The 26,066-nt window shown below is 41.6% G+C and overlaps 1 protein-coding gene across 4 annotated transcripts in view; it reads right to left on the bottom strand.

The window, feature by feature from the left end:
* The window catches only part of TRPA1 (transient receptor potential cation channel subfamily A member 1), a 913,216-nt gene that overhangs the window by 301,962 nt on the left and 585,188 nt on the right, over nucleotides 1–26,066 (bottom strand). For all 4 annotated transcript variants that reach the window (XM_086965876.1, XM_086965877.1, XM_086965878.1 and 1 more), the window contains exons 12-13: nucleotides 3,660–3,829; nucleotides 3,397–3,561 (exon numbers count right to left, since the gene is read on the bottom strand). In XM_086965876.1, coding sequence (XP_086822002.1) covers nucleotides 3,397–3,561; nucleotides 3,660–3,829 — 335 coding nt within the window. The remainder of the gene's footprint in view (nucleotides 1–3,396; nucleotides 3,562–3,659; nucleotides 3,830–26,066) is intronic.

Below are 26,066 nucleotides of genomic sequence, written 5' to 3' on the forward strand. Positions count from 1 at the left end.
ATTATCAGAAGTTATTTATAATATTTTGAAATGCCATTTAGCTCACACAATGCACCGGCAACTTCCCAATATTTGGTCAATAATATCTTTTGAGATATTCTGCAAACCTTTGCCATCATCAATTTAGTTTACATTTTAGTATACTGAAAACTACTTTGGGAACCGCACATAGCATGTTTGAAAAGTTTATAGTTGGGTGAGATCTCATTCCATTTGTGCCGAATTGAACAAATGGAGCAATCTAAAGGTTACCTTGATTTTATACTATTGGATAAAGGAATCAGCATAGATCTTCAGGAAGCATCTGCAGTGGTGTTATTGCCCTGACCTTGTATTGTGATAGACATACAGGGATTCTTATTTTTGCCGATTTTATATGCACTTTATTGAGTCATTGGGAGATTTTATGACACCTGTATTTCAACTAACCAAGAAGGGTAGGGGTTTTCAATGGTATTCAGCTCAGTAAAGAGCTTTTAAACAGACAGCATTCACAACTGCATCTATTTTTAAATACACTGATCACAGCCTACCCTTCATAGTGGAAAAGATGCATTTGTGTTCTGGTTTCCAAACTGTCACAATGGGATCCCTCAACAAAAGCTATGAATCATGTAGCTTTCCTTTAACATACTTGTCAGCAACTGAGCACATTTACATCATATATGATAAAGATTTACTGGCCTTACATCCAGTAACTGTATAAATGATCGTAAAAACCCAGGATTTTTCAAATCAATAACATTTACAAACTCTCAGCATGCCAAATAGATGCTGTTCTCTTTCAGATTATAATACTAAATTACATACAGACTAGAGAGACAGCATGGGAAAGCTCATAGGTTTTACCAAACGATTGGAAACAGCAAAAGTGCTGATTTAGAATTACTTCACGTCCTTCTAGAACAGAATCTATATGTATCCTACTTGGAAAGTTTTTGACTCTTCTGAAAGCCGATTTACTATTGTGAAATCAGAACCATAGAATTCAGGAAGAAGCTAAAGACAGAACATTTATGGAAGCACTATTTTCCATTATTTGCTCATTCCTACTTCAGGATAAAAGTGTTACATAGATGTCAAGACACTCCACATGTAGGGTATTTTGGTGAAGAAATACCTATGATGTTCTGGCTCAAAATATTTGGAGACCATTCACAAGAAGGGATATAGGACGATATGTAAATCAAAGCCCCGTTTACACGTGTATAAAGTATTCATACCAAAAACCTTTAGAGTCCTGCGATCACTTCACATAGACCATGGGAGAAGATATCAATGGATGTCATCACTGACACATTGATTCATAAATTGACTCATGAGACTAACAGAAGTAGAATGAAGACTTCTGGTTGGTAGTTTGGCAATTCCCTAGTAGGGTTTGTGAAAAGTGCAGATGACCTTGAACTTGATCCTTGCACCCACCAAGAGCTAGCAAAATAATGTCAGTGCTGGTTTGAAGTGGTTACGTTTGTGAAAAATCATGAACATTCTTTCTGTCTGGCTCTTAGACCATATGAGTCTGTTGATACATTTCTTAAGTTTCTTATGAAGCCGAGAGTAGATGGCATTACAATAGTCCTGGTGTTCTACAACCCAAACTCTCTTGAACTCCAGGCAGCGACATGTTTGGAGAAAGGGGAGAAATTTTGCAAAGGGACAACTACAGTTTGGTCCCTTTACCCACTGTGTTGAATGAGGATGTGAAGCAGAGCTCTGAACTGAATATTATGCTCAGGTTCCATTCTTTTAAAGAAGTTGTTACACTTAGGGATTATGGGAAGGCTAAGGATTTGGGTTTAGCCACGCTTGGCACCAGGATTTTTATGTTAGTTTTGCTCATGCAGAGGAAGCTTTCCTTCACATAATGAAAGATATGATGTTGACCCAATTTTCAGGGTTGTACTCCAATCTAAAATTGCTTTAGGCAATCTATGAGTACATTTGTAAATCCACTTGGTATTGCTAGATAAGCAGTTTTAGAGGACATAGGTAGGTATTGAAGAGCAAGAATACGCATGATGAACCCTGCATTGCAACACATGACACCAATAATGAAAATGATTTCAGTAAGCTGGTTCTGGAGTACTTTCTAGGAAGATTCCATCAACCAGTCAGTCATATGTGGTGGAGAGAGGAAGACAAATTAAGTCTGATTGTCTTCATACATAGAGAGAGGAGCTTCTCAGATTCTCTGCCTCTAGTAGACCTGCATCCTGACTGGTGATCTTGGATGGTATTTCATTCCAAACAGTTTCTGCAGAGAAATACCCTACATTTGCTATCTTTTTCTCTAGTGTAGTTTCCTATTTGATTTTCCATTTGTTTTTTTACCTTTGAATACTTTTGGAATTTAGCAAAGCTGTTTTTTTATAAAACCTTTAAAAACGTTGGCAGACAAATTCTACAACTTTGCAAGTACATAGGTTACTGTGTTAGTGGAGATAAGAAGAAGTTAAAAAGATATTAATGTGGAGAAAAGTGGTGAGTTCTAAATCTAACTTCACTGCATTAATTTTTGAGGATACAGTTTGTGTTATGCTAGCATACTTGCACATAATTTTGCGTTATTGTGGTTAAGCAAAATTCTTTAAGTTACACTATTACACCACAACAACGCAAAAGTGGTTCTTTTTTGTACTTGTTTAGCTCAAAATGAGTCCTCACATCCAAAGTGGACGCAAATAAGTATTTCATACTAAAATACAGTGACAAATGCAAGTTCTACATATTGCATAATTACTCAAAATCAAATCACGTGAATTTCGCATACCCCTACTAATTTAGTGCAATGCCACAGAGGTGCCACTTGAAGCTCAAGTTTGTAAGATTTAAAAGTGACTCCTTTTACACCTTTCAAATAGCACTTAAAGACACTGACTCAATTTTACTAAACTACATAGATATGGAAAATAAAGTAGTAACATAATCCAATACATGTTTAATGAAAGACAGTAATCATGCTTTTGTGACATTCATGGCCTTCCAAAGGGCACTCCCTCCACCTCAGAACATCCAGGTATCCATAAACTTAGCAGTGTTGAAACATACCACACTTGTAGCTCTGCCATGGAAATGAGTTCCATCAGCCTATTTAAATGCGATCATTTGATTATTGTGTCTGGATCTGTGAAACTGCAACCACATAGTGTCTGAATACAGGCACTGAATGTCAGTGTCAAAACATGTTGAATCCTTAGTAGGCAGGATATGTAGCAGAGACCACACTCATTGTGCTAAAAGTGCAATTATTATGAAACTAGGCTACAGATGGTGGTAATTTTCTTTGTTTCTTTCATTTCCATGTTGTAGACGTTCAGGATTCTAACACTACAGTGATTCCTTCATACTCACAAAAGCACATAACACCAGTCTGAATGAATGCTTGCTTTTTACCTCAGAAGAAGAGCACCCCTTTTTAGAAGCATTTGGACAATCTTGTCATGTCCATTTTGTGCTGCCAAGTGAAGTGGAGTCAATCCCTTTTCATCTCCTCCATTCAGAAGTCTGGCATCTTTCACATCACGCAGCAGTCGCAGGCAGGTATTTATCCGCCCAAAGCTACAGAAGAATAACACCAAGTGTTTGTCAATAAATGTAGTGCATCTGTCCGCCAAGAGCACCAGGCTCAATAAATACATTTTGATGTTGACCCTTACCATGCGGCAAAGTGCAGGGGTGAACGCTTATCCTTGGATTGGGAGTAGAGGGAGACGTTCAAACCTAGGAGGTTATTAACTGAGCCTGGCACTCCTTGTCTGCATGCATAATGCAGAGGTGTGCAGCCGTCATAATCTTCATCGCCGACGAGTGCTTTCACGCTTTCTAACTGTGGGACAAAAAGAAGATATCGGCGACTAAATGAATATTATAATATTTAATATCCATACTACTATTATAAAGCAAGAACTTTGAACCTTTGAGGCGGGTAAACTCGGGAACCACAGCGCCAATCCACACACCCAATACATCATTGTAATCGTCAGGGTGTGCAGATGGACATAGGCTATATAAACTATAAAAATATGCGTTATTGAAAAAATGTACCTTAAAAACAAAAGTAGTCCCTTCGAAGTAGCGCCGGCCACGACCTGCGTGCTGTTGTCAGGAGCGCGGGGAGGAGCGGCGTCCAGGAGCGCGAGGAGGAGCGGCGGACATGGCGCGGGGGAGGAGCAGTGACCAGCGGCGGACAGGCGGTGAAGACCGGCGGACAGGCGGGAGGAGCGGTGACGAGCGGCAAGGAGCGGCGGAGCGGTGAACTGAGGAGCACGGGGGAGGAGCGGCGGCTGAGGTAAGGCTCCGGGGGACCCACGGACAATGACGGGGAAGGCGGGGACGGGGCAGGCGGGGACGGGGCGGACGGGGGCCCGGGCTCCTGGACAATGTCGGGGCGGGCGGGGTCCCGGGTTGCTGGACAATGTCGGGGCGGGCGGGGGTCGGGGAAGCCTGATTGCTCCCGGACAAGGTTGGGACGGGCTGCTAGTTGTTATATAAAAACAGACACAAAATGGTATTTTGTAAACTTTCTTAGGAATTTGTGGCCAGCAGGAGGGATAAATATCCATGTGCCAGCAGCATGCATCAGGGTGAGCATTTTATTGAAGCAGGAGGTGATGTATATTGAATAATATTGTGCTCTGGTTAAGTTAGAATATGGACACCGGGTAGAGTACACAGATATTTAGTAGGCTGCATTTTTAAGGACATTAAGCTGCAATGATCATTATCACTTGGTGTTTGATTAGTTGAAGCCAATGTGACAACCACAGACTCTGGATTTCATGGTTAGCGGTTTTCCCACAGGCCACATCTTCCACCACATCAGAACCAAAATGAAATTTGTGGAAGTGTAGTTTGTCACTTTTGCACTTATCATTTCCACGGGTGCATATTTTGTTTCAATAACATTGTCATCTAATTGCTAAGTTCATTCCTTAAGAAATTCCACTCTAATTTTTAGATAGCTTATGGAAGAGCTTGGCGGCTGTTCACAGATCCTTAGGGTAAGGTAAGCAGTGAATGAATGAATATAAATTCACAAATGATAAAAAATACGCAAAACAACATCAAGTACCCGCAGTGTAAGTGCAGTGCATGCAGTGGTGTAACAGAATGTGATGAGGGGCACCGAGTTTCCTGTTCTGCAGGGGCCTGTATGTAGTGTACATCGACGTCTTTGGCAAGTTTGGTTTGAGTAGGTCACCAGGTGGAATCAGCAGTGACTTTCTGATTGAGTCAATGACAAGTAAAGATTTAACATATTATTGAGGAGTAGCTCACAGACCTGCTTCTTGATTTTTGTGAAAAGCCTAATTTTTTTCACATTCATCAGTCAAACGCAGAACCGGACACTAAAGCAGCAGTCCTAGCAAAATCATGCACAAATACACTTATACAAGGAGCGGTTGGTGGCCTCTCCAATAGTTAAGGCTCGTTTTCAATAGCATGTGGTAAAAAAGTATTAAACGAATTTAAAAACAAATGTGTAACTGGCTAAATGCGTACACTAAAGAAATACTCACGTTTAATAACTCATTAATGAAAAACAATAAAAAGTCAAAGATAATTCCAAAAAAATAGTACAATTATTATAGCAAAGACTTACGATAAACTGGCATTCGTGTAATAAGAAAAATGGGACAATGTGCAAAAAAATCAGAACCGGATGTGACACTGAAAACGAATAAAATAAAAATGAAATAAGAAATGGGGCATCCTTTTGCCTTCTCATGAAAGAAAAAGTATTTGCAAAGCAAACGCATTAATGATAGTTCATCCCAAACTGAATCTTGTCTGGCTGATCCTGCTGGACAGGAAACCCAGTAAAGTGTTGGTGAATTCCATTCATCTCCTAAAACATTCAGGCCCAGATGCATCAAAGGATTTTCCCCATTCTGTGTCTATGGGAAAATGTGTTCATGCATATGGCCCTCAGATTCAACTTCCCACTAGGCATTTACCTGGGTTTGACCCCAACAGCCCACCATACATGCAATTGTATCTAATCATAGTGGGTACCAAATTGTCACTTAGCTCGTGCATATTAATGAGGTTAGTCGAATTGTGTCCCCCTTCTATTTGGTATTTTGTGAACCGAACTATTAATAAATACATTGGTTTATGCATGACGATGCATCCCTTAGAAGTCGGTGCACATATCAAATCCATTTTAGTCAATTCCAAATAGGAAATTCGCAAATTGAAAATATTTATTTGCTTTAATTTACAATTTCTCTTTTGGAATCTTTGTACATGAAGAGCTTGTTCATTATTAAAAAACAATCACTGAAAAGGGGAATAACAACATGAATAAATGTGTGTTGTATTTAACAATTATAATTAAATAAACAACATATACAATTGAAACAGAGTGATCACTAGAAGAGATAGTATATAAAAATTATAGCACAAGAAGGATATAAACAATGCAGAATTATCATGAACAAATTATCGGAGGAGGTGGAAATACCTTCAACATCTACTAAAGTCATATGCTGATGAAAACCCGTATGTACACACCTGAAAACCCGTAAACACATATACCCAAATGCTCACATGAAAGAGAATGTTGTGTGCTGCATCAAAGCTGACATTCTGCGAAAGAGCATACCTTCATCATCATAAAACATCAGCAAGCACACAAACACATACAATACACAAGGAGAAGAAGGAGAACCTACTTAACAGTGAACATGGCTGAAGCAAAAGGAAACACTTCATGTCTCCATGGACCAAGATTGTACGCACAAATCCGTGCTGAACAAGGTATTACCTTGTGGCTTCACATGATGACCCAAAGCACATACAATATGCCATGTCAGCAGAAACAAAACTGGAATGTGCACTGCAGTACTATGCCACTAGTTCCCTCAGAGAGTCACAAGTGAAACAACTGACACACTAGGCCATCCACTTGCCAATAAACTATTGCAAGCAATAGATACACACAAAACCTATGCTCATGACACCTTTTTGAACACTGTTACTCTTACATGAACAGTTGCAATTCATAACATTAGCCTCGCCATCAACTCATGGACTACCAACTGTGCGCACCTTCCTATCACAGAACCTCACAGATGCCACTCCATTCATTTTTCGAGCCACAACGAAAAACTCTACGGGCCTTATTATGATGAGGGCCTGAAAGCCTCCGACCACAGGTCAGAGGCTTTTCTGAGCATAATTGCGGTTTCAATTCCAACCGCCTAATTACAATCTAGGCGGTCAGAATTGAAACCAGCCGGTCATTCTGGCTGGATTCCAATGGGTAATCCCTATCGACTGCATTTCCACAGTAAGGATTACGATGCTCGGTTTTTGACAGTCTTTCAAGGCTGGGCTTTCTGACATGGAAAGCCTGTCGGAAAGTGAGTTTAGGGATCCCGAGCAGAGCCCACTTCTCCTTATGGCCTCCAGTTGTGGGCCAAGGGGGCACATGTTGCGGTGCAGGGTTTAACACAATCTCACATTTCTCCATGGGAGCTTGTGCTATGGCCAGTTTACGGTCACAACACAAGCTCCTATACAGAAATTGAAGAATGCAACTGCACCATGTGTGGTTGCATTGTAATTGTGGTGTCCGGACCGCCGACCAGAGGCTGATCAGTCCAGAGACCTCAACAGTGTCAGTTGGAAGCAACTCCGACCCACATCGTAGTCGAGCCCTAAATTACTACATATTCCAAATGGCCTTCAGGATCCATGATGCACCCATCCTGCAAGCCAGCATGAATGAAAAGAAATAGATACATAATTTTGTGGGTCTGTTTTTTGTTATCTAATTATTATTAAAGACTGTAGAAGTTCAATTTTAACTTACTTTATTTTATTACATTGTCACGAGATGCAACAGGCCATGACTCTTGAATTTACACTAAATACCACACAAAGCACTAGATCAAGGCACACTTGTTGAAGGCTGATTGGAGTTAGAATAAAGACCTAACATAGGCGCCACAGATACAGGACTGCAGGAGATGAAAGGTCAATACAGCCTTCACAGAGTGTACAGGCACAAGGCTAAGGCTAAATAGACAATCAGGTAGCTGTGCCCTTTCCATCACTACCCAGGACATGGCAACGGGATTTTCTTGCCACATACAGCACCTCCGTGGAGACGCGTTAGATCACAGGAGATTTACCTCCAAATTTAAATACTCCAGAAATTAGTTTTGTCGCATATCCAGAATGATGCAAATTAGAGAATCTAACAGAACGCACAAACAAAATTGAAATTAGCCTTGAGAAAGCCCTGGCGCAAATCGCCACAGAGGGCGAAAAACATGTCGGCTGTCAATGTTCCAACCTGCACCAATAAAATTCAGCTTTTTTTAAAAACTGGAGCGACCTTATCATTTGAGTGGCAATTTGAATTAATGATTACAGGATTCAACCTTAAAACAATACGTATACAAACATGGAAAACATACTCTTTATCTCTACCCAGGACATGTGTCTACTATTAAATGTAAAATCCTACCCATACCTCTAAAATGTATGGTTTGGCTACAAAGTGCTGTTGACACATTATTTCACAAACTTTCTTTAACAATACCAGACTTTTGCACAGTATGGGCAAGAGTAGCACATTATATATATAAAAAATCCAAAAAATGTGCAAAATGCGGCAGCAGGGCTCCTTCTAAAGGTTTTTAGTTACATTTCCATTTGGGAACCGCTGCATTGGCTCCCAGTTGTGTCAAGGATTAAGTTTAAATCCCTCTGTATTGCTCATAGGTTCATAAACAAGGGTCCAGTAAAGCTCAGAGAGTTGGTAACCACTTACACTCCAAATAGACACCTGAGATCCTCGCATCTTCATCTCCTCAGGACAACCTGGGTGAAAAGGATGAGATGGGGAGGAAGATCATTTGTACACTTAGTACCAAAGTTGTGGAATAATCTCCTACCAAGTCTCCGAGCAATGGAAACTGAACTTTCCTTCAGGAAGAAGCTTAAGACAGAGGTGTTTCCCAGATAATATGCAAGAGGCACAACTCTCAGCACAGTACTCACCAGCCTTCGGGTTGCCATGCGCTTTAAAAAGCATAAACATAAACATTCTTCGTCTTGCTGATTTTATACTCCATGATACAAAGAAGCTCTGGAAAGTATGCCCACCCATGTTGCATTTAATTTCCCTTTAACCTATTTTATTGATGTAGAAAACAATGCCTGCGCTGAACAGTCTAAAGCCCTGACTCTATTTGGGAAATTGATAGACAGATGGAAAAGTGTGTGATGCTATGGTGTTGCAGAGGGAAACAGATTACGTTGGCATCGTGATGTGGAAAATTATGGCAATAACCAAGGGCAATCCCTCTATTTTTCCAGAATTGTTCTCCTCGAAAAATGATGCTGAAGGGACTTTGTGAAACACAGGGCATAGAACACATCTGTAGATGCTCATCCAGGTGCAAAAGGTAGACAGAAATGTTGTTGGGCAGCACTCTCACCATGATGAGAACTGTCAATGTGAGTGTGCTGGTATGATTACCGGAAGCCTCATTGGGCTTCATCAACTTTGTGAAGCTGGCATGGCAAGTGGCATATTGGAGGTCGTAGAATAACACAAACTTAAGCATGCCTTACTCTTCTGAATCTCCATCATGTCCCTATTTGGCGTTATTTGATCTTTAGTTGTTGCACCATGGAATGATGTAGTGTTTGGGCACGTAATACCTTGCAGATTGTCAGTGTTTAGACAAAATATCAAGTTCAAAATATCAGAACAAATGATTATCAGAAACAAATGATGTGATGCAAAAATATTGTGGTATAGAACATTGCTGTCAAAAATATATTTTTGGGGGATAAGTAATATCGCTTTAGAAATATTGCTGTGTTAAATATTATTCTCAGTATATAGTTGTAAAGAATAGTGCTTTTTAAAATTATTTTAATGCGTTATAGTTAATATATTAATATATACATATATTAATTTATGAATATATATATGTCAAGTACTTGTGTTAAGCCACCCTGTTGCAGGCTGGTTCTCGCATCAGGGCAACCTTTTTCTTGGTTTTGTGTGCGGCAGCCTGGCCGCAGAGAACTGGCCACCTCAGGCTCATGGGGCCTTAGGAGTGAAAGATTTTGCATCCAATTATTGGCACAGCAGGGGTGAGAAAGGTTAAAGGACCTGCTGTCTCACCCCGGATGTCCATTGGGGTATTTTAATGACTATTACTGGCCACTCTATAACGAAACCCACAAGGGTAATACAAGCACCTGTGATGATGACAACAAGCACCAGCATACTCAACGCATGTGCTGAAGTGCTTTGGGCAGCATTTTCATTTGTTTGTGACTTTCCTCTGAAGAAGAAGCAGCTCATGCTTTGAAATGCGTTAGGAAGAAATTTTTACTCTGGACTCTGCTGCAGGCTGGTTCTCGCATCAGGGTAACCTTTTCCATTGATATATATATCCAATTTAGTTGTGTGTTAATTTGGGTGTGTGCTGACTCTTCGTTTTTGTTCAAGTTCAAGCTCATTTGTTCACTGCTGTCTCTTTTTTACTTTGTAGTCGTCTTTGCGCTAATTTAGTTGTTTTGCTAATTTAGGGTGTGTTTTTACATTGTGATGTGCTGTTTTAGGAGCTGCTCGCTCTTTCCCGTCCACTCCTTTCCTGCCAATTCATTTCTACGGTTTCCTGCCACCCATGCCCCATCCCTCTCCCAGGACCTACTTAATGGAGGCCGTAGCATGGCCTGCCTCATATGTGCGCAGCGGGTATCCGAAAGACAAGCCGGTTTGTGCCCTTCTGTGCCTGGACTGCACCCAGCGCCAGAAACCCTGGCCATCCGGCCACCCACTGATACTCCTCTGCAGAACTCCTACCTCTAGACTTCAGACACCACAACAACAACTGGTGCCTCACATCGCCTAGATCAACAGTAGGACCTTTAACCTGCTGCTACTGCCTCACCAGGTACAAATCCTACTGTCCACAAAGAAGCCATCACCACACCCACTGCTTCTACGTCAACCGCCCGGAACTACTTCACGGCTATGCTGCTCAATGCCCGATCACTCTACAAAGCACGTCACCCAAATCTAGAAAACCATCACCACCCTCACCCCAATGTTACCTTTATCAACCCCTCCTGCACCTCGATATCGCTATCATGCTGCCCAACAACTACAAGATGAAACATTACAACCTCACCAACAAACACAGAGGTGGCATCACCATAATACACAAGGAAACCATCCATCGCACTACCAATGAAGATGACACCACACCAATCATGAAACATCTCAATTTCCAACTCCACGTAGACGGCAGAATGACCATCAGAGATATCCTTGGCTACAGACCCCCCAGCACCAGGCCTAGGCGTTTGCAATGCCATTCCCAAATTAATTGCCCCACCCTCCATCGACTCCAAGCACTACATCTTCCTCTGTGACCTGAACTTCTATCTCAATGACCACAAAGGCATAAACACTGCCAGCCTCCTGTACAGCATAAACAACATTGACCTCACCCAACTGGTCACCAACCAATCACACACTGCAGGACAGATGTTTGACTGTATCTTTGCTGCCAGCGACAAGTCAAGTACAGTCATGTCACTGTACTCACCTGGACTGACTACCCTATCATCTACTTCCCCAATGCAGGTTCCTCAGGCACCACCACCAAGCCTCTCAGCTCCTCCCACCACAGATGGAACAAAGTCACAGAGATCCAATGGGCGGACACACTTAGGGGCATATTATCAAGGAGGGCGATAAGAGATTATCGCCGCTTTAGCAGCCGTTTTCGGCGGCTAAGCTGTGATAATTCTTTCGCTCTATTAGCAAGCTGTCGCTAACAGCAGTTAGCAACAGCTTGTAGGCGATAGCGAGCGGTTTGGGGCCCGCTTTGCATGTCAGCGATATTTATTGCCACTTTTATTATTAATTGTGTGTGTTTTATTTGAATTTTTTGTAAATTGGTTTTATATTACGGTCCTATTACCTTCTGTATTTCTTTGTGCATATATTATGTTGAATATGAATTTTGTTTGTATTTATATTTTAATATAATTGTTTATTAAACAGTATATGGTTTTATTATAGAGTATGTTCCTTTATGTCCTCCAGTTTTCACTTGTTCCCTTTGTCAACATTGTGATTGCCTAGGATTTGTTACACACATTTTATAGCGATAATGACATGCAAAGTGGGCGTACCCAACCTGTTAGCGACTAAAAACAGTCCCTAACATGGCTATCGCCGATTATCAAAGCGGGCGTAGCAAAGGAAATATTCACACTAAACGCGAATATCTCCAAAAGCTAACGCCAGCTCAGACCAGTTCTTAGCCATTATATCCAATGGGAGGTGGATATTATGGCTAAGACCCTATTAGCGTTAATGCGTGAATATCGCTGTATTCTCAGCATTATTCACGCATTTCGACTCTATGGCCTGATATTTTATCGCTTTAGAGATAAACGTTGGTAGTAGCAAGTTATCTCTGCGATAATATCCGGCGATGCTTGGTGATAAAAAAAAACTCGCTAAGACCATTTAGCGATAAATATCGCTAGTTTTGGTAATATGCCCCTTAATATCATCACCCTGCAACTAACCTGGAGTAGGTTGTCAAGAACTTCTTATCCTTGATCACCAATTGAGCCAACAGAGTCTCCCCTATCAAGTCTGCCAAGATCAAGAAATCCATTAAACAACCCAGCTAGTACACACCAGAAATCAGGACCATGAAACACAAATGCAAACACCTAGAAAGATGGTGGCATACCAGCAACGATCCAACAGAATGACCCACTTTCAAGTCAACCCTCAACAAATACCATCAAAGCCGGAAAGATTGAAAAGATGAACCCTAGTGGACCACATAGAAGCCAGCCCCAACTACAGCAAGGAGCTCTTCAACATTGTCAGAGAATTCTCATGCCAGTCAGCCACCAAGAACATGATTGTCCCTTCCCAGGAAATCTGCAGCACCCCAGCAGTCTTTTTCCACAACAAGATAGCCACCATCTACAGAAACTTCGAACCCCAACCCACTGACAATGACAGCCTCCTCACGCCATTGAACACCAACCCTGACCATCCACTCACTGCATAGCAACAACTCACCACATAGAGCACCACAGTCATCATGAGCTCCATCTACTCTGGACCACCAATGGACGCTAGCCCCACCACCTCTTCAACCTCAGGAGCAAAGTAATCTGCTGTGAACTCACCTCCTACCTCAACTTACTCATCCATCATCACAGCCACCTTCCCTGACCAATGGAAACATGCAGAAGTCAGACCTCTCCCCAGGAAGCCCTACATAGATCCGAGCAAACTCAAGAACTACCGCCCCATCTCTTTGCTCCCCTTATCCATCAAAGTCCTCAAGAAGGCCATCAACCATCAACTCACTGAATGCATGTAGAGCAACAACCTGCTGGACACCTCCCAAACCAGCTTCTGTGCCAACCACAGCACCAAGACTGCCCTTATTGCTGTCACCAATGACATCATGACCCTCCTCGATTGGGGAGAAACAATTCCTCTGAACCTCCTTTACCTCTCAGCAGCGTTTGACACCGTAGCCCACCACACCCTCAAAAGGAGACTTTGCCACTTTGGGATCCAGGGAGATGCACTCAAATGGATCACATCCTTCCTCACAGGATGAGCCCAGAAATTCCGCCTACCCCTCTTTATTTCAGAATCCAAGAGCATCGTCTGCGGAATCCCTCAAAGCTTATCCCTCAGCCCCACCCTGTTCAACCCATGCATGATGCCCCTGGCCAACATCATCAGAACCCATGGCCTCAACATAATTTCCTATGCAGACAACATACAGCTCATTCTCTCTCAAAAGTCCCCTCTACCTCTATGACCAACCTCCAAAACTGCATAACGAGTGTTGCCGACTGGATGAAGACCAACTGTCTGAAGCTCTTCACATACAAGATAAAGGTGTTGAATTTTGGGAGCACTCCCTCCCCGTGGAACGACACCTGGGTCCCCCAGAACTCAGACCCAAACCTAAACAGACAGACCACGCATACAACCTTGGCATCATCCTGGAGAATAAACTCACCATGAAATGCCAGATCAAAACAGTTGCCTCCCCCTGCTTCCACATCCTCCTCATACTCCGAAAGGTCTGCAGATGGCTCCTTATCAGCGCCGGGAAAGCCCTCATTCAAGCCCTAGTCACCAGACAGCTGGACTAATGCAATGCACTCTATGCAGGACTCACCATCCCACTCGCAAAGAAACTACAGGTGATATAGAACTCAGCTGCCAGGCTAACTTTTGACCTCCCCAAATGGACGTACATCACCCCCCACCTCAAGAACTCCACTGGTTCCCCATCCAGAAAAGATGCTAATTGTAGCTGCTGACACACGGCTACAAGGCCCTCCATGAACAAGGAGCAGCATACATAAACCACAGCCTGAACTCCCACCAACCCCCCAGACAGCTGTTCTCCTCCACCCTCCGCTTTTCTCACCCTCTGCATCTGTGAAAGCAACAGTGGAGGAAGCTCCTTGACTTACCTCGCCACCAACTCCTGAAACAACATTCCCCTACATCTCTAGACATAACCCTCCCTCCCAGAATTCAGAAAAGGACTCAAGACCTGGCTTTTCCACTGACCAAAGCAAGAACACCATGTCTGGATACCCTAACAGGGGAATAGCCATGCTCTACAAATCCAACTTGATGAACTTGATTGATGTGTTACTACTGATGGTATAAATATTGATTTTGTTAAATATAATTTGCAATTTTATTTTGTATTTATTTTTTATTAGTAATTTATATTGTAGGAGCAGGTTGTTGGGGTTGTAGAGAAATAGAGTAGTAAGTTACTTAAATCAGAAATATATTTATTTTATTGTAATTTGTTTTCATTGTTAATTCATTTTTTAATTAGGTAATTATTTAAACATTTTTCAGTTTTAATATATATTAATTTAATGGTGATGTCATTTGAGATGTCACTGACCATGTCATGAGTGATGCAATATTTGAGGTCATAACCAGTGCATTGCAGAGGCATGAGTTATAGTTAGCTCAGCTAACTATAACTGCTAAATTTTACCTGTTTTGTACGAGTGAAACCTGATCCTAACTATAACGTCCCTGTAACCTTTTGGTTTTTACAGTAAAGTTCTATGATTCTTTAAGAACTAATCACGTTTGCAGATTTGCAAATCAATTCTAATGTAAATGTAATTCAAGATACTAGACAGACAAAAGGAGAGCCATAAAGAGAAGAGTTCAATCTCTGCTGTAGATAGCTCATGATTAGACAAATGTACCACATTGGTTGTGTTGGTTGTCTGGTGCTTGTCCTTCCCTGATTAAGCATCTGGAATAGCTTTGATAAATTCTGCCTGTTGGGATTGCTGCATGTTGAAGGCCATGTGTAAGTGTGGTTTCAGAAACATCTGACATGTTGCTGTCTGATTCGGCACTTTCCTCAGGTTCTGAGGTCATCTGGTGAATGTTATTCTTCGTGGGAAGTTGCTATTCAGTTTTCCCATCAGTAAACATGTGGTATTACTTCCTAAGAAAGGTCAAGGTCCTTCCAGTTTGATACTCTTTGAAATCATGTATGAATTTTCTTAGTTTTTTCTTTTTCTTTTTTCCTTTGTTTTAGCTAGATGTGTTTGTAAGCTAATGGTAAACTCATCCAATGCTTTGTTTGAAACCATACTGACCAGTTCAGCTGTGAGTTTGTCAAATTCTTTTAATGGTTTTGTGTGATCATTTAAGGCATAATAAATTAGGATTGTCATCATAGTATTATAGCAGTCTTTTGAGTTCTTTGCCCACTCCGTCACCATGTCAGGGTCAGGACACAGTTCAGTAGACCACACTTGCATAACTACGCTAAAATGATTTGATTTGATGCCACAGAGTAGTTATGCATTTGTCTCTGTGGCATACCATCCTTGTGGATGCGATGCATTTAGTCTTCCACAGAATCCACCTATCATGCCTAATCATGACTTTCCTATCAAGTTGTGTTATTTTATTATATTTAGTTTGTTGGATCACTAGATCCACGGTTCAATTGTTGGAAAGGTTTATTGTGCAACATACTGGTTTCACATCGTAGATATATCTTGACATATTCAAGTAATCATATAAATACACCATGACTACCATATATGTGCTCATTTAAGCAACCAACTCATGCATAATATCCAAAATAATCAATAATGTTGAAACTATCCAGTGTAATCTCACGGACATGTGGGTTGCCCAAATCTGCAATGTGAAAACAGTATGTTGCATAAGAAACCTTTCCAACAATTGTACTGTGGATCTAGTGATCTTTGTAAACATTACTGGTGCCCCATGATGCAGGAATCTTCTGACTGTCTTCACTCAGGGAGACAAAGGCTTGAACCATGGAAATATAATAATTCTACAAGTGCCAAAAGGATTACAGTTATCACAAAAGTTACATGGAGCAACATGTTTACTCTAAGATTGAAACCTTATTTGTCTCCCCAGGCCCACATATGGTGAAACTGTGGAGTGGGACAGATCTTGCCCATAATGTGTAAATCAGTAAGGCACACAGTGTTTTGATTAAACATTACAGATGTACACTAAGCAGGGCACTCTTATTTTAAGGCGTACAACAGGTCAACATCAAACCCTGAAGTGTTCATTCTGCTTCAAGCTACCTGTGCACAGATATCAGACTGAGCTAGTTATTCTCATACGCTCATACTGCACACATGCTCACATGTGTGTGCTCACATGGTCACATAAGCCCATCTTAAAATGTAAATGTACAGGAATTTATATAGCGCAAATCACCGACCGGTTTCTAAGCGCTTGCTAAGGGAACCCGTCCTGGTATTCCCCTGTGAGATAACCCCGGAGGGGTATCCGCAAGGTGAAAGCCAGGCATCCCGCCACCAGGGGCCGTTGTGGAGATTAAGCAAGCTATTGCCCAGAGTCGCAGAGTGTGAACCCGTGAATTGAGTAGGCACCGGAGCGAGAATTTTCGAGTCCATGGACATTTTTAGGACTCAAGACCCCACCAAGCCGGGAATTGAACCCTGGTCCCGGGTTGACCTCTGCTTCCAGGTCTGCCTCCTCTAACCAGTGAGCCACACTTCTCCACTTCTCTAAAAGGTGGTTACTAGTGGTTATCACTCTCAGTCCATTTCCACGGAATTCTGTGAATGAAACTCAGTGACACCCACTCAAAGCAAAAGTATATAATCAGGTAGTCAAAAACATCAAGGGAGTTTAAATGTGTGGATCTCATTTCCTTCAATATGTAGGCCAGCTCTGCATTGCAAAGGTATCAACAGTGTTATGTTATGCTAAATATACCAATTAGCAACTACCATATTATCATTATGGCAATGTGAGCACTGAAATAACATGACAACAATTCTCATAAAGCATGTAAAATCAAAATTAAACGTAACTAAATCAAATAGTAACCCTTAAACTAACACACAATGAACAGTGCCCAGCTATTTGTAAGACAATATGCCTGACTAAATCTTGGAAATGCCCATTTTATAGATATTGTGCTGTATATAAAAGGGAAGCTAGTGTGGTTGCAAAGTGAAGGAACTTTAGTTAAGATTTACAAACCAGTATGTTTTTAAACAATACTTAATTCTGAAAATTTCTGAATTGATTTTGGTCATCTCGACAACAAATTGAAGGTAAAATTACGGTGCAAAAATATGGCAAATGTAAGGTTTCTTTAGCTTTTGCAAAATTTATGGATTTGCTTAATATTTCTGCTAGTTATATTATGACATAATGATACAATTTTAGTAGGTATCTTTGAGGAATTGGAGTGTTAAACTGGCAAAGAAAGAAGTCACAGTCTTGACATGAAGACCAAGCAAAGGTAAAATGGTTTCTGGGAAGAATCATAGGTTCCCACTTGAATGCTCATCTTAATCGGCAAGAACTCTGTCAGAGAAAATGCATGCATAGTATTCATGCAACAATTATACCAAACATCAGTATATTTAAGCAATTTGAAAAGCTTGCAAGGTTATTCAAAAATGCAAAAAGGTATTATGGAAAAAAGAAACATGGAGGAGCAAGATGGCGGACTGACACTTTCACTGTGAACCTGTGCATGGTGTGACCGCTGAGTACTCCGTGACTCCCGTACTTCTCTTCGTGGCAGCTCTATGCAAGAGAGTTGTTGAAGGATGCTGAAGAAATCAGAAATTAGCAAAAAACAATAACTAGACCGCGAATTACGGAGGAGCAAGATAAGGAGAGAAAACAGAACACAAGAGTATTTGTTTCAACTGGACTTACATGGGGCTCTGGAACCAGGAGTCTGGGCCTGAAATTCATCTCTGTAAACCTGACCTCCGCGACGGCGTTCTGTTAGCGGCTTGCAATCTACAGCCTAGAGCCTCAGAAGCAGGAGGTAGTAGGGACTGGACTCAGGTGTTCGCCATGCTCGCTGCTGGCTTATGTGGCTGTATGCCTAGTAGCTCAGCGGTCTGCTAACTGCTGCCTCTGCTTCGGATTGCAAACACAGGCATTTGCCCAAGCTTCAGGAATGGCCCCGCAAAAAAATCCGGCCAGAGGAACCCGAGCTAAGAGCCGCTTACCGGTGAGTGCGAGTGTGGAGATGCTGGGGTGAGCACGCAACTGAGAAGGCTGAGACGGCTAGGGCAAAGAGCACGAAGCACACCGCAGGCCAGGGAAAGCTGGTACTTCGATTCTTACACTCCAAAAAATGAGTCGAGTTACTGGGGAGTGATACTGACTGACATGGAATCCGCAAATAGCAGCAAACTAGTTGAAATAATCACCAAGTCATTCTGTTTGGAGCATGATAGAGGTGATAATGTGCGCTCTGCAATTGTGATTAGAGAGGAGCTGTGCCAAGATACAGATGGGGGTTGCTGCCGATAACAACCACTGTAATAGGTGGGGCTGAAACCCTGTAAAATGGGGGCACCTTAGAAGTTCTAGGGAAGACAGCAAAAACATTAAAGACCATGTGGCAATTAGTCTTGACCCCGCAAAGGCGCAAGGAGCTCTTTTGCTTGTAGATTCAGATCTAAGCGGGCATGGTGCCGAAAATAGCCAGAACGATAATGCGAAGGACAACAAGATTGGCAGAGTATGTGATGGCAATATGCTATCGGAAGAAAACATGGAGAACTCTAACTGCAATGTGGACTCGTATGATATAACCATTACTGCTTTAACTCCCACTATAATTCCTTATAATGGACTATTCGGTTCTGTTCAGGAAGAAGGTCAAGCTCAAAACATATCCCCTGCTGATGTAGGAATGGGGCAACAACCCCCGACAAATGCAAGGGAAAGGTAGAGGGCCTCTTCAGTAACATAAAAAAAAATCCCAAAAATTAAAAACATCAAAGACACAAAAGGAAGAATCTGAGCATATCTAGCGTGGGCTCAGGTAGTAAAAAAAAGATACAAGCAAATGGCTCATCAGTTAACAGCCCCATGCGGAAGTGGGTTCAGTCAAAAGGAGGGATAAGGACTGTGATTTCAAGAATATCTGATGTAGGTCTAACAGACAATGCTGCCATGGCTGTTAAGACCACAAGGGGAGTAAGCTATTCAGAAACTGATCTAGATTTAGATTCGGAGCCCTGTACAACACTGAAGAGATCTGATGATTTAGATCACACCGGGCTATCTATTGTATCTGCCTCACTCGGCACACTTCAATCGAATTACTTTTCAAGTGCGGCAGAAGACTCTCAAAGGAGTGCTTTGGAAAAGGAAAAGGATACTTCAACTCTGTCATTGATTTTGCAAGCCTTAAAAGATCAGAGAGAAGAGATACACAAGCTCTTCGCCCAAATTAGAGCAGACAATTATAATATCCAACAATCCATGAAGGAGGTAACTGGGAAAGTTGTGGAAATGGCTTGCGAAATAACAGAATTGCAGCAAAGAGTGGTCTCAATTGAGGAGGTCACAGTTAAAGATGTAAACTTAACACAGCAACACAATGATCAAGTAGTTACTATGCAACTTAAACTTGAAGACCTGGAAAATCGGCAAAGGAGACAAAACTTAAAATGATTTGGAATTCCTGAATCGAAAGAGGGTGCAGATCCTAGAAGGTTCATAGTGCAGATTATGCAGAAGGCCTTTCCGGACCTTATAGATTAGGACTGCAATTGTCAGATTCAGAGGGCCCATAAACTACCCCTGATGCAACGTCGGAAGGATGATCGCTATCCGAGGCCTTTTGTGATCTATTTTGGGAATTATCTGTTGCGACAAGAGGTTTTTTTAAAAGCGAGCCCACGAACACCGGTCATACTGGAAGCTTTATCGATCTTCTTTCGGTCTGACTTTTGTAAGGCAACAATGGATAGGAGATGGCGGTTGAGACAGTTAATTGATCCACTAAAACCTGGCAGGGCACAAGTTTTTTTACAAGAACCAGCTCGTCTGAAAATTATAAAGGGTGGTCAAACATTTTCTTTCTCTTCTGAATCAGAAGCAAAGGAAGTTTTACTAAAATGGCAGAAAGACGGGGCTGATCAGAGCTAGGATGAAAACTGTAGTTTATATGTTAGCTTATACGTTAGGTTTCTAAGTTGGTCAGAAAGAGTGGGGGGGTTTCTGATGCTTATCCTTTTTTTTCCTTTTTTTTATCTTTTCACGGTTTCTCTCTTTTTTTGTTTTTTATCTAATCTTGATGTGCTGAATAAGTTGAATAGGCTAAATATGCTGTGTATGCTATTGAGGAGGGGAAAAATGTAACGGATTAATGGTTCTTATTTGCTCCTCTTTGTTAATCAGGACAGGGGGTCAGGATTTCTCTGCAGTCACTGGTGTAGCAGGGTTCCAGTTAGCTGGCAAGTCACCAGCAGTAGGAAGAAGGGGAAGATTCTTCCTCTAGATGATAGGGGGGTGGGTGGAGGGGCTAGGGGTGATGGTGGCGGAGAGGGTTACTGGGGTGGGTAAAAGTGGAAAAAGTCAACACAACTGTAGGGATAAAGGAAAAAAAAGTAAATTTACATGTATGAGGGAAAGTAATAAGGGAAATAACTTAAAGCTACTCAAGGTAGATAGCAGAAAAGGTAGAGGAGAAAAAATACGGAGATGCTAATGATTAAGTGCTTAGCTTGGAACGTGGCTGGCCAGCAAGATCAAGAGACAGTTAGTTGCGGAAGAACTAAAAATGCAAACCCCTCATATAGTTATGGTATCAGAAACACATTTTTCTTAAAAAGACAGAGGCTTTTTGAGACATTTAGGTTTCTAAGTGATAGTAAGCTCAGCACAAACTGTGTCTATTCGGGGTGTAGCCATTTTGAAAAGTAAACATTTTGGAGCAGAAATTTGTAGGACGCAATCCGATAAAGGGTGTAGATGGGCTATCGCTCAATTGAAAATAGCAGGTAAAAAGTACATCTTTTGCTCATTGTATGGCCCCAATTCAGACAATCCCACTATAATAGAGGCAGTGACTTTGGAATTATGAAACTGGGAGGGGGTGTGGTTGGTGATGGGTGATTTTAATTGTATAATTGATTATGGGATAGACACCACAAGCGAGGGGCTTCTCAAAGGATGCAGAGGACACGGGAGCTGGAAGGCCTGCATGTAATTAAGGATGTCTGGAGGACCCTCTATCCCAATATAGCAGGTTATACGTATTATTCTGCCCCCCACAAGCTCTATTCGAGAATTGACATGGCTTGGGTATCAGACAACATTCTATGGTCTGGCGGTATGGAAATATGTCTGAGGGTCACTTCAGACCATAATCCTGCACTCCTTACATTTAAGATTTCTCTCTAGTTTAAAAGCTCTCAATCTTTCTCCTTTCCCAGATATCTGCTGACAGAACAAGAATTTGTGACTCACACTAGGGAACATTTCAAGGAGTCCTTTAAAACAAATATAGGGACAGCCTCTCTCATAGTTGTATGGGATACTTTTAAGGCAATAACTAGAGGATTAACCCAGCAATTTATTTTGAGACAAAATAGGGAGCAGAAAATGAAAATAGAAGCAACTATACTAGCTATACAGACGCCAGAAAATCAGCATATCGAGGCTGTCGCCAGAGGCTTCAAAATATAGAAGATTTGGGGTTTATCTCAGTTGATCTTAGATCAGCGCTGAAAAAGACATTCAGGGAGAGGAGTATAATTAAACCGGAGAAAAAATAGGTACGATTTTAGCATTTAGAGTAGCAGATGATAGGGCCAAGACTACTATAAAGAGGATCAGGGGGATTAATAACAAATTATATGAATGCCCAAATCAGATATTGGATCAATTTGTGGCTTATTATCAAGAGCTATATAATCCAGAAAATCAGCCTAAACAAGAGGAAATATCTAATTATATACAAGGTAATCACCTGATAAGTGTGGAGGACAAAACATCTAATTCTCTTGCTAGAGATATTACAATTGAAGAAATAAAGTTAGCAATTAGCTCCTTACCATCTGGTAGATGATGCCATTCCTCTGGAATTTTATGAGCTGTTCTTGGAGAACTACTGATACCAATTAGTCAGGTTATAAGATGTATTGGTGAAGAAGGCAGGGCTCCTGACTCGTGGAAGATAACGCAAATCATCTTTTTTCTTAAAAAAAGAAAACCGGCAGATGAGTGTGGGTCGTATCGGCCAATCTCACTCATCAATGCTGATGCAAACATTTTTGCAAAGGTTCTTGGAATCGTCTATCTCCCGTATTACCTAGCCTGGTGTTGCCTTATCAACACAGCTTCATTCAAGTGAGAGACACAACTGCACATGTGAATATGGCTGTCTCTGCTTTTGATGTAGCAAAAACACAATCAACCCCACTCTGGGAAAGCATTTGGCCGAGTGGGGTGGGATTTTTTGTGGGCCACACTTATAGCCTTTGGTATCAAGGGGCAAAATCTAACTTGGATAAAAGCCTTATACGACAAATCTAGTGCTAAAATAATGTATACAGGCCTAAAATCAATTCTTTTGTCGATCCGTCGGGGCACCCGGCAAGGGTGCACCCTATCACCACTTTTATTTGCACTTTACATAGAGTCTTTTGTTTCAAATCTTCAAAATCAGCAGGTAATCTGTCCCTTTTTGCTTGGGGATAACTCCCTTAAAGTCATAGCATATGCTGATGACATAGCATTGTTTTCAACGGATCCCGGGGTGCAATGCAAGTGATTACAGATGAAGTACAAGAGTTTGGTCAGATATTTGGCTATAAATTGAATATCAATAAAACTCAGATTCTACTGAATTATAAATCAACACTCCCAATACAGGGGGTTTGTTCGACTGCCATTTATTTGGGAGTTAAGATGGTGGCACAGATCGAAAGAAATACAAACATGAAGAAATTTGATAAGGGGATGAAAACTTATGAAGAAAATAAAACGCCAAAAAGGAAAGTATTGGGCAGTGTTTTTGCTAACTTCCATTGTGACAGAGCAAAAAGCTTCCTTCTTGCAGAAAGTAGGTAATTCAGTATGGGAGAATCAACAGTAGAGGCCAGATCTTTGAAGCTATTTTGTGTGTGTAAACACTGCGATTCACAAAATTACTGAGGTTGTGACAGCAACATGCCGTTTCCTAATGTACGAAGCAAAACATTATTTCGACTCGAAAATGGCTTTTGCCACCCTTACCAAACTTCAATTTGGAAGGGGCATGGATGGAATTTGAGTTTCAAATTGAGAATGGCTATGGTATGTGTCGATGGTTTGTTTTGGCAATTCTGGTCACAAACCATTGACCAGTTACTATCCACTTGTGACCCCTTACCCTTTGTGAATCATGTTGGCAACCTCAGGAGGAGTAGGCAGTGGTCCAGAAGACGATTGCATGCTCTCTTTGATATTTTCCCAAGCGTGAAACCTTTATGTTTTTTAAAGCAGCACTGCTTCCTTTAAGAAATGCGACGTGCTTTAAAAAAAAGTTTCTAGTTTGGCAATGGAAACACAAGGATGGTGGTCTGCTGTCCCTTGCTGGCCCAAAATATTTGCCGCCAACCACAGGTAGTCACAAATTGCGACATACCTAATTAATATTCATTAGAAAAGTCATTCTGCAACCTTCCTCCAAATGGTTCTTTTGCTAACAGAGTCTATTCACATTAAGTAAATGCGCAATTAGCAATACATTTTGCAAATGGGCTATTAGTGCATCCAGGGCTGGACTGGGAAAACAAACCAACCCTGGCAATTCTGCTGTACTTGCCGGGGGAGAGGCTATGCTAGCAGCAGTGCTGCTGCTTGTGTTACAGGGGTCAATATTGCATCACTGCTGCAAAACCAGCCCACAGTAACAAAACCAGCACCCACCACTGGAAAACCGCCCCCCCCCCCAATCTTCTGGCCCACTGAAAAAAAAACAGTGCCCGCTAAAGCCACTAGAGTACATCTGGCCTGATATTTATGCTAAATCTACTGCTTATCCATGTTTAACATTGTGTAATATAGCCTGCCTCAACAGTGCAGTGCTTAATAAAGGGGCCATTCACAAGTCTGTCTGGTTCCTAATATTCACACCCAAACTTCACTTTTCGCATCACACCCACCCCAGTTCTGAGGAGGCCGGCTGCTGATTTCAAAAGATAGAGACTGTGGACCAAATCCATACAACATGAACTCTGTAGTTTCACCAACAGTCTTAGGTGATAAAAGAATGAAAGTTTAGTTTTAATCAGTGAAGGTTCTTCAGCAATCACACTTAATGCTTGGAGCACCATCAGAGATGACAGAATGCAAAAAATAAAATAAGCTGTGCCTTGTTTCTGCGGGCAGAATGCATATCTGCCTGATAGAAACCTCTGGAGAGGATTGCTCTAAGTGTATCTTGCTGGCTGCCATGCACAAAGGGGCCAACGCCCAGTTCAATTTATATTCTTTATTCGGTTCTTAAAAAGACACCATAAAAGCACATACACAATATACATACACAAAATAAAAAGGAAATTTTTCTTTTAAAAAGAGTTATAAAAGTTAAAATTATCTCACATCATAATTCATTGAACCAGGGGAACAGCAATCAGTTATCAAAAAAGGGGTCGAATAGTGTTAAAGTGAAGGGTTCCTCAGCCGTAGTGCCATCCGGATAAAATTTATAATGCAAAAAAGTGTGTAGGCATCCTCTGCTTCCTGTAGGAACTTCAGGGCCAGTTTTGCTTGTTTAAACTTTAAGTCTTTCAAGATCCCCACCAGGAACTTGCGTCTTGGTGCAGTATAAAGCGGGCACAATAAAACAAAGTGAAGGGTATCCTGCGGGGATCTGTGATCGCAGCCGCAGGTACCCTTCTCTGCCACTGTGAGAGTGAACCTAGCCGGAACCGCAAAAAGATGGTGGAGCATGTTCAGCCTAAATCGGGTCATGACATAGCGATCTTGAGCATTGTACATGACCCTTAGATAAGGTTCCATACCTTGCTTCGCCGTGAGTTCACTGTAAGATGTGATGGTGGATTTGTGTCTTTCTTTCTCAACCCTTAGTGTCTGCAGCCGTGCAGGAAAAAGTTTTTTCACCAGAGCTTTGCTCTCACTGGTTAAGGAGTCTGGAAGTATAAAAAAGTCTGTACAATCAATCTCTGCTAGTGAGTTCTTGACGTACTTCAACCAGGGTATGGCATTACCTTTATCTCGTTTGAGGCAATCCTGTATAATTTGTCTTGTGACGGCTGCCTCAGGGTTGGTCCGTACTTTAACCCATGCCAGTAGCGGCTTGATTTTAATCCGGTATTCTATGAAGGGTTCTCCCACTTCTTCATGGATTATGTGGGCCGGTACGCTCTGGGGCACTTTAAGAATTCTTCTCAAGAATTTATTTTCTTCAATCTGTATTTGCTGTGCTTTGCTATCCATGAAGCCCCACACTTCTGCCCCATAGGATATTTTTGCACAGCAAATTGACCTATACAGGTTCAGTATTTGCTCTGGGGACCATCTTCCTAGTCTTTGACCATACCCCATAATGGCTCCTACTGATGCTGCCAATTTCATTGAGTGTTTAACGCCCAGTTAAAAGCTGACTGCTTTTCTTATGCAACTTCAATCTGGTGGCTGAAGAGTGCACAAGATTCTTAAACAGAGGGAATTG

Source organism: Lissotriton vulgaris, chromosome 4_1 (assembly GCF_964263255.1).
Source record: "Lissotriton vulgaris chromosome 4_1, aLisVul1.2, whole genome shotgun sequence".
Lineage (NCBI taxonomy): Eukaryota > Metazoa > Chordata > Amphibia > Caudata > Salamandridae > Lissotriton > Lissotriton vulgaris.